This window comes from Drosophila arizonae, chromosome X, assembly GCF_054131065.1.
Source record: "Drosophila arizonae isolate 15081-1271.41 chromosome X, UAZ_ARI_1.0, whole genome shotgun sequence".
Lineage (NCBI taxonomy): Eukaryota > Metazoa > Arthropoda > Insecta > Diptera > Drosophilidae > Drosophila > Drosophila arizonae.
The window spans coordinates 1,661,030-1,676,753 of NC_142927.1; the positions used below are offsets into that span (position 1 = coordinate 1,661,030).

Below are 15,724 nucleotides of genomic sequence, written 5' to 3' on the forward strand. Positions count from 1 at the left end.
ACGATGGCATCACTAAAACAACAGCTAAAATCGAATCGATATCGATGCTCTGTAGCTATATCGATAATGTCTTTTGCAACGTTGCATCTTGCAGGCACAGTTTAAATTAATTTCGGCTCTTGCGGACATTTTACGCCGTATTACATATAAAATTAATTTAAACAAATTCTCTGTGGCTTAATTAATTGCCTAAGTGTATTTCTATCCGCTGCTACGTTACAAAGCTCGTGCGTGTCGCGTAACCTATTGACCAACAGAATAAAATTAAACGACCAAAACGACAGACAAAGCTACGCTACGGTCGTTACTGGCAAAGTACGCTGTGGAACGGCCAATGCAGAATTTTGTCATACGCGAGTATTTTTTTTTCGCGTTCAGTTTAGGTTTTAGTTACCTGCGCGCAACAACCCCGTCGCCTTAGTCGCTGAGTTTCAAATTCTAAAACCCGAACATATTACAAAGTGTGCATTGCATGAGCAATAGTACGGTTCCGTGTTGTAATTTAATAAACTCTCAATCGTGTAAATAAGCGAAAGCAGCTGCTACAGTATATTATACTCTGCGTTTGTTTAAGGCGCAAGTCTTTAAATAGTTGTATTTGTTCTCTCTCGTTTGTTTGTTTACTGCAAACGGGTAGCAGTTAAAGGTAAGCCATAAAGCATTTGATGTTTTTATACGTGTTTAAAATGTGCACTTTGCATTGCATCTCAGCTGCTTGGGCTAATACGCACACACTCGCAATCATCGCGCACACATACAGGCACACGCGCGAATACACACGCGCATACATATATAGATGTGTATAGCACACGCACAAATACAGATGTATAATCTTTTGACAGCACACTACGGTTGTTACGATAAAGTGCGACTTGTAGGAAGATTGCCTACTTTGCTTAAAATGCGCCGAGTTTCTATTTAATATACTTTTTCGTACATTTTTCTATTAGTTGCCTTTGAGTAATAGATTTATTGTGCACTTCATTTCTCGTCTAAGATTTGTTGTTCAAGAGAACTGTACAATAACCAAATTGGAACTATTGATTTCCTTTTGCAGTTGCTCCTCGTTGGTGCTGTTGTTTGTTTGTTTTCTTTGTGATTGGAGTTGCAAGAATACGCGGCACGCTGGAGAAACAAAATAAACGCTCCCAGCTCATACGCGACAAGATGGTGTTGGCCGAGCGCAACACCGGAGACATAGTCCGCAATGGCCGTCGCTCACGTGGACCCAGCCCCAATACACATCAGAGCGGCGGTGGCAGCGCTGCTACTGCTGCCGCAGCCGCTGCTGCTGGGCATGGCCACAATGCTGGCGGCTTGGGGGTAGGTGGCAACTCTGTTAATTCAGGCAACGCAAATGAGAAAGCCGCAGCTGCTGTCACAGGAGCTGGCACACCCGAGAGCTCCGACGATGATAACTGTGAGTATATAGATGACTACCTGTATATATGCACATCATTTTTATTAAAATCTCCTACTTCCTTCTCCTAACTTGATCTCCATGTAGCGACCAAGCGAAATGGCAAGTCCAAGGCGAAGCAATCTGAATATGAAGGTAAGCACTTTGTTATTCCATACAGTTCTTCAGCCGTGCAATTTCAAATTTTGTCATTCTTTCAGAGAAAATCCGTGTTGGTCGTGACTACCAGGCTGTGTGTCCACCGCTAGTGCCTGAGCTGGAACGTCGTCCAGAACTGATGAATGAGCGTGCGCTGCTAGTGTGGTCTCCCACCAAAGAGATACCCGACATTAAACGTAAGCAACAATCGATTGACAACCTGCTGCTGTCTGAATCTATAACATTTTCTTCTACTTCTCTTTCTTCAGTGGAGGAATATATTTCGGTGGCCAAGGACAAGTATGGCTACAATGGCGAACAAGCTTTAGGCATGTTATTCTGGCATAAGCACGATTTGGAACGCGCTGTCATGGACTTGGCTAACTTTACGCCTTTTCCCGACGAATGGACCATGGAGGATAAAGTGCTGTTCGAGCAAGCCTTTCAGTTTCATGGCAAGAGCTTTCATCGTATACGCCAAATGGTAGACAAATCTCTCCCTATTTCTCTCTAACCCTATATATATTGATATATATATAATACGATGAAGAGATGTAGCTAAAAATTGTCTTCTTGTTACTAGTTGCCGGATAAATCGATAGCCAGTTTGGTCAAGTATTATTATTCGTGGAAGAAGACGCGTCATCGCAGCAGCGCAATGGATCGACAGGAGAAAATGTTAAAGGCCGCTGTCAAGGACGGCTCCGAGAATGGCAGCGAGCTAGGCAGCAATGAGGAATCCGATAACGATAACGACAAGGTAATTATCGCTTAGCACTTACAATCTCGATCGATAAATCGAAAGACAAAGATAACCAAAATACTCAAAACTAAACAATGACAATAAGCAAGACTCTGCCACTCCTCCGAGACATCATCCTACTCTTCTCCATGCTACACCGTACATCAGTACATCAATATATCTATACTTTCATATACATATATACATCCACACATCTGAATCATCATCAGCTCGTTCCCATGCATAAATTTGCATAGCTAGAGATATCTTCTTAATTCATTCTCATCTACATACAGAATTGCACATACGCGCACATACATACACACATACAAGCGCACACGGCTTTCTCGAGCATTCTTGTAGCTCTCCAAATGTTGTTTTCTCAAATGTATATTAGATAGCTACCTATAGAGTATCTGAATTAGCGCTATCTATGAAATCTGTATCTATCTATGATTGTAATGTTGTATAGATTAGAAGAAGAAATTTGAGTATTATATAAAAATATAGTATTTATGGAGGTTAGCATTATCAGACATTCTGTCCAAAAGCTATAAAATATAATATTGCAAATATATAGATACATATTAGGTATTCTAAAATATATCATTACTAGTTTAGTATTATCTTCAGTGGATAGATAGATTGAAATTGATAGGTATATAGATTATATATAAAGATGCTGATAAGCAAATGAATAGATAGATATACGAAGATATACAGAGATAGAATAATGTATTGAGATAGAGTCAGAAGATACATAGAAATATATGGATATACAGATAAATAGATTGATATCTACTTATAAAGATAGATACTCAGGCATATTTGTATGTATGTATATGTAGCATATCTATCTATGGCATGAGATCTATCGAAATGATTGAGCTATCGTTATCGAAATGCATTGTTTATAGAAAATAATGAAACGGTATTTATGTGCGGCCTGTATAAATGTGTGTGCGTATGTGTGTGAGTGTATATGTGCCTCTAGTGTGCGTGTGTGTTTGTGTAAAAGGGGTGTGGCTTTGGAGTGGAACAAAAGAAATACCAAATATAGATAATAAGTTGACGAAGCATACATTTATATTTATGTACACTTCTTGGATAAATTAAATCTAAACTCTTAGACTATCCATACATATATAATTTTCTTTAAATTTCTTATTATATAAGAGCATAAGTTGGTCAACTCCTTTATGAGCAAACTCCCAAATTCAAGTCAAATTTGTTAAGCAAATGCGAGTGCTGCAATAAAATGAGTCTGGTTAGGAGATACCCTGTAGCTAACCTACACGTCCATACAAACAACTACACAGACACACACACACACACACATACATGCATCTATTCCTTTGCAAGCTCTATGATAGGCAACTTTTGTGTTTCTGGTCCGCTTCTAATGAAATTTATCCAACGATCTGTTGAAGCGGAAGTTGGTAAAGTAGTTTCAATTTAAATGAATGAGAATCTTAAATGTTTTCTGTAATTGTTCTAGATTTTATCATGAATGATAATGAATTTATCATGAATGATACTCATTTCTTTAGTAATATTTATAACTGTATTATTATATATGCAACACGTGGCGAAGAAACTAATAGTGCAGAATTTGAACCAGAGGTACTGTCCTTTTCTTTTGCGTTGATCTCTGGTGATATGTGTATACATACATATACATATTATATATGTATACACATTTTAATATATTGTCTGTATGCTCTATAGTTTTATTTCTTCTTTTCTTTAGGGTAGTTAGGTTTCGTTTAATAGATATAGAGTATAAATATGGTTCGTTACTTTTTTCAGATAATCGCCGTGCCTGCATATCTCTCATAAAAACTTTCACACACATACACACACCCGCACTCACATACACGCTTACGCACAAGCATACACACAGACGTACATTGTTTTTGTTTGTATTTTATGCCAAATCGAGAATAAAAGAATTACACTGACCAACATGTTTAAGACTCACACTAACCCACATGAGTGTGTGTGTTTTTTTTTTATGAATATTTAATTTTTTTTTTTAAGTTTCGAAATTAAGTAAAACAAAAGTAATTTAAATCGCTTGACTTAGACGTAAGGCACATATATAATATTATTATATATTATAATAATTTATAACAAATTATTTTGTATTAAAAAAAAAAAAAAAGAAAAGAAAAGAAAAAAAAAAGGAAATCAAAGATTGATATAGTTTATTCGAAACTATATATATATATATATATAGTTATATATACACAAATTATATATAGAGAATGAAATATTGAGCTAATGAGCGTAAATGATTGTTGATATGATAATGATAATGATAATGCTGATGATAATCACAAAAGCTAATGCTAAAATTAAAGAAACCAAACAAAAGACTACAAAAATAATAAACAACAAATATATTTACATGTGTTTCTTATTCTTATAAAAAAAAAAACAAATGTTACAAACAAAAGTAAAAGAAAAATATAAATATCAAAGAATAATAGTGCATATAACAATATATATTCATGTAGCTCTCCCTCATATTGAGAAGCTTTGGTGAAAATTATGTCTAACTGTCTAACTTCATCTTGGAGTTTGAAATTGTCTTCCGAGTCGGTCGAGCATAATTAGCTCTCTCTGTAGCCATGTTCCATTTCCATTTCCGTTTGCATTTTTCATGAGGTATGGAAAACTGGGGATGTATTAGTTAGTGCTATGATTCAGTTATTCTTTCCTTCCCCTACTGATCTCTTAAGGAGCTTTAGTTGGTTTCTTAATTAAGAGTTTCAACTAAATGCATTCATTGACTAATAATATATGCACACACATCCATACACGCACACATACACGCATATCTTACACATGTATATACGATATACATATGTATCATTGGCACCTATCTCCTTTCCTTTGATTGTCCTTTTATTAATATATCTAGTTGACTGCTCATTTGACTAATAATTGTTATATACATATTTATATACTTAAACACGTTTGTATGTATGTATGTATATATGTATATACAATATATTTATTGATTGAATTTCTATTTATTTTTTGTTGTTTACCTATACTGAATTCAACTTTACTAAATTCTCTTATATATATTTATATTTATCAAATATGTATATGTATATATATATATATACTATTTGTGATGTAGGTGTGTATACATATGTTCCCACCCCTCCCTACGCGCGTCCTCTTCAAATAGGTCGTTGTGCACAGTGGAACGTCTCACGTTCTGAGCTCGCTCATTGCTTGCAGCAGTTGCTCTGCGCTCTACTCCATTTCCCCTATGCGATTTCTCTAATTAGGCGTCTCTTAACACTGTAAGAATTTCTGCTTAACTTGGAAGGTGAAATCTTAGTATTTGTACACAGTGAGACAAACACACTCACGCACACACATACACACATCTATACATACACACTAGCACGTGCAATATCTACGCAACTTCAGCAAGAGAGCGAGAGTGTGAGAGAAAGAAATTTCCCTGATTGCAAAAAAAGAAAAAGAGACAAACAATTTGATCAACAGCTTGACGAAGCTTTAATGGGTACATATGCATATGTATATTTATGTATGCTGTATACGTATATGTGTTTGCATGCATATGTATGTGTCAGTTTAGCTTTTGAGCTTTTGTCTTTGCAGTAAGCCATATTTGGTACCAAAACCAACTACCAAAACAAAAACACAAAGTCCCAAAAACAGATTCTGAAAAAGTACCAAAAATACTAAAGAAAAAGTACCACACCAAAGACACATGGAGACTGATGCAGACAAAACAAACGTTGTTAAGAGTGATTTCACACACACGCATACATACACATGCATATACACACACATACACGCTTACATTTTCATGCGCCTCGCAGTTCAAATATAGCAGCAGACGGAACTTTGAAAATCAGCCGGAGGGAAAAAACAAAAAGACCTACAGCAATTAGATAAAGGTGAAGATGAAGAAGAAGAATAAGATAAGAAGAAGCACACGCTGAAAATTTCAAATTTAGCATGTGCTTCATATTTTTTTATTTATATATATTTTTTTATTTATGAATTTATTTATTTTTGTTGTTGTATTGCTTTTTGCTGAAGAGTTGATGATGATCAAATGGGGGTGGGGTTTTGCTGGAGGTGGGTGCTTGCGCACAAGCTTAAAGTAATCTTGGGATTTATGAGAGCAGCGAAGAAACAACAAACTACATTTTAAGTGATACCAAGTGAACTAAAGCCAAACAAAAAAAACCAACAAACTGTTTTTTTTCTCTTCTCTTTGCATTTACTGTGAAAATAAACCAACATAAACACATTAAAAAATATTGTCCGAAAAAAAAACAAACAACAACGATCCATTAATATAACATAACGTGCGAAACAAAATCGAATTATTAAAAATCCCAAACGATATCGAAATTCATTGAATTCGCTTGCTGCTGCTGCTATTGCGACTGCGTCGGTATTAAAAAAAATATATATATATATATATAATTTAAAAAAAAAAAAACGTAAAAAAAAAAAACGACAACAACGAAAACGAACGGCAGAAGGCCCATAACAATAATGGCGGATTGCCAGGCAGCAATGGAAGTGCCAACAACAACAGCAGCAATGCATCTGGGGATAACGGAAATAACAATGGCGGCGGAAGCAGCAGCGGCAGTGGCGTTGGCGCGGGCAGCGGCAGCAATGGCAATAACAACAACAGCATTGAACTGGATGCCGAGCAGCTGTGCATCTATACGAATGCCTTGAGCGATGATATGCTCGGCTTTAGCCTGCCCGGCTTTGGTCTGACCATCGATAATGGCATCGAGTTTGATAACGATATCAACAATCACAATGCTGGCAACACTGGCAACAGCAACGGCAGCGGCCGGCGCGTCGTTGTGGGCGGTTTTTGCAAAAATTGCAACGTTGTCTGCTACATATTGTTCGATTCGCCATTGGGTCGCATGTGCAAAAGTTGTCACACGCACTGGAGGTAGATATTCCCATAAAAAAAAAAACAAAAAAAAAAAATCAACTTTAGCTAAATTATGTTGTACAAATCGAAGCTAATGCTAAGTTTTCTCTCTCTCTCTCTCTCTCTCTCTCTCTCTCTTTTTCTCTCTTTTCCATTCTTACGCTCTTTGAACTCGTACAAAAACTGAATGTTGCATAACTTGCTGACCTACACACACACACACACATACACATTCGCCCATACACACGCACACTCACACTCACACTCACACACATACACATACTCATACATACACTCACTCAATCCTTCGTTCATTCATGTTTGATGTTGTGCTTGTTTTGCCTTTTCCCCGTCTCTTTCCATTTTGAATTCGATATTTTGTTGCTGTTGTTTTGCTCGTGCGATAGACGCACTGGGAATCGACGCCCGATCTCTGGTCCGGATAGCGTCGTGTCCTCCAAACGTTCCGCACACAACAACAACAACAACAGCAATAGCAATACTAATAATACGAACAATAATAATAACAATGCCAACAACAATAATAACAACAACAACAACAACAACACTGCCGCTGCGGCGGATCGTTCCAAGCGGAAACCGCCGCGTGGCATGTATATCAATCACGACGATCTCACCGCCCTGGCCAGCTGCAAAAATCCGTGCGAATATCTAGCCGAAGGCGATCGCAAAATAGCCGCCCTCATGGCCGAAGTAAGAAACTTTAAGTATTCATTCATCCACATCAGCATCAAAATCAACTTTCGTACTTTGGAATGTAGAAGCTTTGCGGACTGGAGAACATGGATGCAGTTCCCATTCGAAGCCCCTGTTAGATAACGTTAGGATGAATATGCAGTAACTGCAATGCAAGAAGCTTGGACTGGAATGTAAACATTGAAGAACCAATGCAGCTTTTCTTACGTTCCAGTTATATAGAATGTCAACTTTGAAGAACCGATGCAGCTTTTCTTACGTTCCAGTTACATAGAACTGGATGTGTATTCCAGTCATATATGTATATCACTTGTATAATATATCGTAAATATACATTTCAGTCCTATCAAACTGAATGCACAAGCTACGAATCAAGATCCAGCTGAAGCTTTTGAGGACGTTCCAGCTCATGTTTTCTGATTTCCAATCGAGCTGGAATGTTGGTAAAGGACTTGTGCAGGGTGTTCAAGAAATTAGAAAATCGCCAACAGCTCAGTGAAGTAACACTTCAAAAAGTCTATCTAGGGTATTCTAGCTTAGAGTTAGTAGCTCGTCCTACAACTCTCAAGCTGAATACCTAATCGTGTATATATTTCTAGGGTATCTAAAGCATCCATAGTTGGATTACAGTAGTTCATTATGCCGTTTATTCACACACACGCGCACACACACAAACACATAGAAATATATACAATATATCTGCAGCCTGCATATCGTATCGTATCGTATCGTATCGTATCGTATACGCATATCATATCATTTATACATATCGTACATATCGTACACACACACACACGCACACACAGTTGCAGGTCGTATCGAACATACGCACACGCATACATAGACAGAATGGACTTTGAACGGATCGTATTTACAATCTACACAGACTTGACATACGTTTCCCCCTCATCCCGCAACCCTCTCGCGCTCTCGTTCTCTCTATCTTCCCGAACTTTTGGATTTAATGCCCCATGGCCCATTTTACAGATACAAAAGAATAGGCAACTATTGGAGCAGCTGGAAAAGGACTGCAACGATGGCCAGCAGATGGATGAGGCCGGCAGCAATGCAGCCAAAGCCTTGCCAGGAGCAGCCGGAGCCGCCGGGGCAGGAGCAGCTGCAGTTGCTGCAGGAGAGACGACAACAACGACGACGACGACGTCGACTTCCCCAGGCACAGCAACAGCGGCGGCAACACCAGCGCCAACAGCAGCAGCTGCCGCAGCCGCAGCCGCCGCAGCAGCCAATGCTCAGCCAACGCGCATTTCACCACGTTGGACAAGTGATGAGAACAAGGTAGTTTTGCTCGCCCTGCGCGACTATGGCAAGAACTTTCAGGTGAGTGAATGGGCCGAGATGGCAGTAGAGATGGAGTAGCTCATTGGGGACCTTCTCCATGCAGATGATCGCCAAGGTGGTTGGCACCAAGACGGAGGCGCATGTGCGCACCTACTACTTAAACAATCGACGACGCTATAATCTAGACGAGATCGTTAAGGAATATGAAGCCAAGGCGGAGGAGGCATTGCTCGAGGAGCAAGGCTCTGAGGCAGCAGCAGCAGCAGCAGCAGCTGCATCAGCGACAGGAGCTACTCCACCAACAGCAGCAGCAGCAGCAGCAGCAGCAGCAGCAGCGGCAGCAACTGTTGCCAGCTCCTCCAGTGAGGCGGGCGAGGATAAAAAAGATGAGATTGCCAAGAAGAAGTCGGACTTGAGCACTGACGGCAGCTCGGCAGCAGCAGCAGCAGCAACAGTTGCTGCCTCAGCTGCATCTGGCGCAGCAGCAACAGTTGCTGCAGTAACTGGCGCAGCAACTGCTGCGGCTGCTGCTGTTAGTAAAGCCACGCCCACTATAACAATTGTCGACGAATCGGATACGGCGACCAACTCCTCGAGCAGCGATGCAGTTCAAATAGTTGCCAATTCTGTATCCACCTCAACGCTGTCCAGCAACAGCAGCAGCAACAATAACAACAACAACAACAACAACAGCAGCAGCAGCAGCGCCGCGCCCGCCAAAACAGCGACTAACAACAATCACAACGAATCGGCCGACAGCCAGGACTCGCCCCTAACGCTCAAGTCAAGTCACGTTTCAGCCGCAAAGCGTGACAATTCCGAATTGGTATGTGAAAAGAGAAAACAAAAACAAAAACAAAGCAACAACTCGTTGCTCGTTGCCAATGGGCGACAAGCAAAGGGGCCGAGTCGTTAGGCGAAGCTACTCTGAGGACTCGCTCTAGTTGACTCGCTGCAGTTTACTCGCTTTCCCCATCTTATGGTTGTATATATGTAATTAATCAATTTTCCCTCTTCTCGTCACCTTTTTGGTTTTCCTTGTAGAACACTGCCGAAATGCCGCCAGCCAAGAAAATGGCACTCGCCGTTGAGTTTCTGGCCAAGTGAGAGTCACGCCCATATGCAAAGAGAAAGAGGCGTCCCCCTCGTTGGATGGCTGAAAATAACTGATGATGCCTGATCAGCAGGCGGCATACATAGATAAATATATATATATATATATATGTATGACACTTTATATACATATATAGACAGAAAAAGAAAGAGAGAGATACAGAGAGATAGAGAAAGAGAGAGAGAGAAAAAGAGAGAGAGGTAGAAGAGATAGAGAGAACGAGAACGATATTGTATATGTATGTATATGTATATGTATATGTATATGTATATGTATATGTATATGTATATGTATATGTATATGTATATGTATATGTATGTGTATATGTATATGTATATGTATATGTATATGTATATGTATATGTATATGTATATGTATATGTATATGTATATGTATATGTATATGTATATGTATATGTATATGCATATGTATATGTATATGTATATGTATATGTATATGTATATGTATATGTATATGTATATGTATATGCATATGTATATCTATATGTATATGTATATGTATATGTATATGTATATGTATATGTATATGTATATGTATATGTATATGTATATGTATATGTATATGTATATGTATATGCATATGTATATCTATATGTATATGTATATGTATATGTATATTTATCGTATAGCCCAAAGGATTTTTTTGTTTTTTTTGGCGTGTGTTTAAAATTTTTGATGAGTCGAGTAGCTAACGTAACTTTTTATTTGATATATATCAGTTATAGATACACACACCTACACACAGACACACGTTCACATATACATTTACGACTTAGTGCGTGCTTATTTTAAGCAAAATATTTTAAATATTATTTTACTCATTTAGTTAAAAATTTATATTTGAAATTTAAATTATTATTATACATTTTTTCAATTCTGCCGAGCATTTACAAAATTTTTTATTGTATATGAATATATATATATGGTATATATACCATATATATTCTATAAAGATTGTATACATACATTAATGCATTTGATAGATATGCTCAAGATTTGTTTATTATTCAATTTTGTCCTAAATTTGTACATAAATATATATGTTTTTCTAACAATCCAAGATCACTCTGCGATCACAATCGATCGCTTATCGATAACTTTTTGTCGATACCACTTGTTTTCCTTTTTACCAAACACGCAGACAAGAGAGACATTAATGGTTGGCTAGATGACTGCTAAAGAGTTTGCTACTAAAGCATTCGCCTACACACACATCCACACCCACACACACACACACACACACACACACACACACACTGCACAACAAAAACAATAAAGAAACACGCAAAATGCCAACAGCAACAGCAGTAGACAAAAAGAGAAAAGTTACTACTACAATTTATGTATTTAATAATTATTAATATTAATATTAACATTAAAAAGAAAATAAAATCAATCAACCATAAATCTAAAAGAAAAAGAAAAATGAAAAAAAAAACAAGAAAAGAAAAGAAAAGTGAATATTGTATAATTAATGATGTAAAACAAACACAAACCTTTTTTTTCGTGCTGTAATTTTAGGCATAGGTGACATTTTTCGAGTAACGCTTGTATACAACATCCAACACATATGCACTGAAATACAACAACACGACAACGGACTGCGAGCAACAACGACAAAACGCTACAAAAACATCACAGACAACAACAACAGGACCAAAAGGACAGCTCAACAGCAACAATACACAACATACATCAAGCACAGAGAAAAAGTTAAACAACAACAACAACAACACGGTAAACACATTCGCGGTGTTTGTTATGGTACAATTATTATTATAAATGAAAAATTCTTTTTTTTTATATATATTATAAGCGAATCATATAAGAGTTTTTTTTTTTTAATTTGGGTTTTTAATTTGGTTTCTAACTAGGAATACATACAGACACATCATATCCACTCACACACACACGCAGACACTCAATCATGCTAACAAATTGTATACAAGAAGCTAAAAGAAAACCCGTTTAAGAACATACAAAATAAAATAAAATAAATTCAAATAAAAAAGTGTGAATATTGTGTTTCTATTTGAAGCTCAGGAGTTGTTTGACCCGTTATTTTCGGACTTAAGGTAACTAGTTGGAAGAGATATGGCGAGCAGTGCAGATTTGAGCTCTCATCGAGTTCTGTTAAAGATTGGACTGAAGCGGAAGTGGAATACGCAAACTGCATGCCGTTCTCTATCAAGTGAGCTTTATAATTGACGGGTTCCTCTATTCGATACTCATTAATCAGAAGGAAATATGAGAAATTATGCTTTGAACTTTTGCCTTAGCTGTGTTCTTGCAACATAACCAATTGCATCTGGGGGATGCTAATCAATGTACTCAAGCACATATACAAGCGCACTTCAGCATATACATATATGCTGCGAGAGAGCCATAAAGCTCATCTATGTATGCAAAAGTTTTTTCGCGGGTTTATGCATGTGCAAAAAAGCTAACTGACCCACGAGTCAAATTGTTTGCTCGAACTCTTAAGAGTGAGGCTCTCCACACTTAGATAACCGATCTACTCCTGAGGAAGAGAGAGGAGAGCTTAGGCTAATAAAGGTATTTCTACCTCAATTGCTGCATGTTGCTGAAGGAATCGGAAAGAGCTTTTTTCAAAAGACAGTTTGAGAGAGGAGAGAAGAGCGAGTTAGTGTGTGAGTGCCACTATCAGAGGCAGTGTGAGAGATACAGACAGTATGAGAGAGAGAGGGAGAAAGATAGCGATATAGGGTATATACGCATCGGCTACATTGAGTTTCCTTTCGTCCGTCGTGTCAGGAACAGGCTGCGCAGCGAGCTTTGCCCAAGCTTTTGCTTTCGCTTTCACAGTGCGACACGATGAGGAGCGAATCGAAGCTTTGATTTGTTGCTTCCCACACGCACAAAAACATCGAGTAAACGAAAAAATGTCAACAAATTGTGTTGACTGTTATCAAAATCGTACAAAATATATAAAATCAAATTCAAAATTATACGCGCAAAACAACTGAAAAGAAAACAAAGCAAAGGCAGTGGAGCACAAACGGGAGCGAAGGCAACAGGGTAGAGCAGCAACAGCAGCGGCAATTAGTAAAAACAAAGAGAGAGTAGCGCAAGGAAGAGCAAAAGCAAAATTAAAGGAAGCGTACGCAAGGCCAAAACCAATTGAAACAAAAGCAAAAGGACACACGCGAGAGCAACAACTGCAACAGCAAAACCAACGGCAGTTGAAAGCAGGAGAGCAGTGAGCTGCGGAGTTAAACGAAAAAGAAAGAAAGAAAAAAAAAAAAAAACAAAAACAAAAAGCAACAAGCAGCAACAGCAACAATTGTGCAAGTGCATTTGTGTGCGTGTGTGAGAGAGCGAGCGAGTGCATGTGAGCGTGTGTGTTTGTACTTCTGCGTGCGTGCGTGTTTGTGTGGGTGCGTGCGTGCTTTTATATCTGCTCGTGTGTGTGTTGGCGTGTGCAGTAACTGCGGCAGCCCACCCCCGAAACTAATGAGCAAAATGAGCATGTTCTTTAACCGAGTGCCGTTGTTCAGCTGCTTTAGCGGCAACAGCGAAAGCTGCGAGGAGCTGTTGCCTTTGAATGGGGCCGTGCGTAAGGAGCCCGTTATCCTGAATGTCTACGATTTGTTTACTATCAACGAATATGTAACGCCACTCGGACTGGGCATCTTTCACACCGGCATTCAGGTGTATGGGACGGAGTACACCTTTGGCGGGCATAGCCTGAGCAATACGGGCATCTTTGAGTTGGCGCCGCGCAGTGCTCAACAGGAGTTGGGCCAAAACTTCCGCTATCGCGAGAGCATCCACCTGGGCCACACACATCTAAGCCGCGATGAGGTGCGTCGCATTGTGGAGCAACTGGGCTGGCAATTCAGTGGCAACAGCTACCACCTGACCAGCCACAACTGCAATCACTTCTCGGATACAATGTCTCGCATTTTGTGTGGCCGGCAGATACCGGGTTGGATCAATCGATTGGCACACTTCGTTGGCTGTGTGCCATTCCTTGAGCGCTGCTTGCCCCCTGATTGGCTAACACCCATGTAAGTGGGCGTGACAGCAGCAGAGGATGATGGCGGTGTTGGAAGGGGGCGGGTGTGCGTGTGCGAACAGCTCAACAATTATCATATTCCTAGCATAAGATTCATTCAATTCGTTACTGTGTTAATGTGTCTAGACAATTATAGTAGGAACCTCAAGTACAAGTATCATCCAATCCAAATCCAAATCCTAATCCAAATCCGAATAAATAGTTATTGCTAACATTCTTTCTTTTATAGATTCAGAGAGTGAGGAGCAGTGAGTGAGGAGCAGCGAGTGAGGAGCAGGGACGAGCTACGGACAGAGTGACGAGTGACATTTACTGACGAGGTGATATATGTATGTACAAGTGATATATGTATGTACATACATAGCTGTAAGCAGTTGGGCTTTGACAGGTTTTTTTTTTTTTTTTTTTTTTTTACACCCGGTGCTGTTATTATAACAACTGGGAAGCAGGGCATCGTGCGACGAGTAGAGACTAGAAAGTGAGACATTATATTTTATATAAATGTATTAGAACTGAAGCAAGATTATGTGTATTGATGGCAGGGATTAGAACGCATGGATTGAATACTGGCGAGTGACGAATCATACATATTTTACTTTCATATAATATATACGCATTAAGATAATCTGAGCTGTTCCCTAATCTAAGATACTGTAAGACTCAACAGATGAAATTGTGACAAGTAACGAGCGAAAATAATGGTGAATGAGAAATTATTGTAATATCAATGTACGTATCTATGTTTACTGTAAGTGTAAAAGTTGTAAACTTCACTCGATAGATGAATCGATTGTCTGTCGCTTAGCGAGAGAGAAGCAGCGAGCGAGAGCGAGCGAGTGACGAGATAAATGTTGTTATATATGTATGTGTTGTATGAATGTGCTCAAACTGGTTTCTATTGTTAAGCCTATGTAAAAGTTACGCCAGTTAAATTTTCTTGAAAGTTTCTCACTTTACTGAAATTGTGGCAAGTAGCGAGTAAGAAGTAACGAGATACGGGTAGAGAGTAACGAATGACTATAAAAAATGGACTCAACTATGTTAGCTAATAACTTTATTTTGATTTTGTCTGTTTTGTTTTTATACAAAAGCAAAATTTTATTGGAGCGACGAAGACGAAACTGTGGCGAGTAGCGGGCAGTGAGTAGCGAGTAAGAAATAACGAGTGAAAAACTATCTTTGGTATACATGTACTATTTATTTATGTAATCTTGTGTAAGCTTTGAATGACACTCAGATGAAACAATTTTTGATAGGCCAGTTATACAAAATATA

The 15,724-nt window shown here is 38.6% G+C and overlaps 2 protein-coding genes across 5 annotated transcripts; both read left to right on the forward strand.

Annotated features, from left to right (window-relative positions):
* Window positions 1-59: 59 nt before the first annotated feature.
* CoRest (REST corepressor) lies at window positions 60-12,428 on the forward strand. 4 transcript variants are annotated; one of them, XM_089474190.1, is made up of 11 exons: window positions 60-646; window positions 1,058-1,420; window positions 1,496-1,555; window positions 1,621-1,755; window positions 1,828-2,042; window positions 2,142-2,318; window positions 6,842-7,278; window positions 7,668-7,974; window positions 8,965-9,315; window positions 9,380-10,102; window positions 10,321-12,428. In XM_089474190.1, exons 2-11 carry the CDS (start codon window positions 1,168-1,170, stop codon window positions 10,381-10,383), a joined length of 2,721 nt encoding a protein of 906 aa, XP_089330316.1. In that variant the 5' UTR covers window positions 60-646; window positions 1,058-1,167; the 3' UTR covers window positions 10,384-12,428. The 4 variants fall into 4 exon arrangements, with proteins under 4 accessions (XP_089330316.1, XP_089330317.1, XP_089330318.1 ...); XM_089474191.1 differs by having other exon boundaries at window positions 61-646; window positions 1,508-1,555; XM_089474192.1 differs by lacking the exons at window positions 6,842-7,278; window positions 7,668-7,974 and having other exon boundaries at window positions 62-646; window positions 1,508-1,555.
* A 785-nt stretch (window positions 12,429-13,213) lies between these two features.
* On the forward strand, window positions 13,214-15,719 carry LOC108619013 (deubiquitinase DESI2). Its single transcript, XM_018015296.2, has 2 exons — window positions 13,214-14,597; window positions 14,679-15,719. Exon 1 carries the CDS (start codon window positions 13,885-13,887, stop codon window positions 14,443-14,445), a length of 561 nt encoding a protein of 186 aa, XP_017870785.1. The 5' UTR covers window positions 13,214-13,884; the 3' UTR covers window positions 14,446-14,597; window positions 14,679-15,719.
* Window positions 15,720-15,724: the final 5 nt, after the last annotated feature.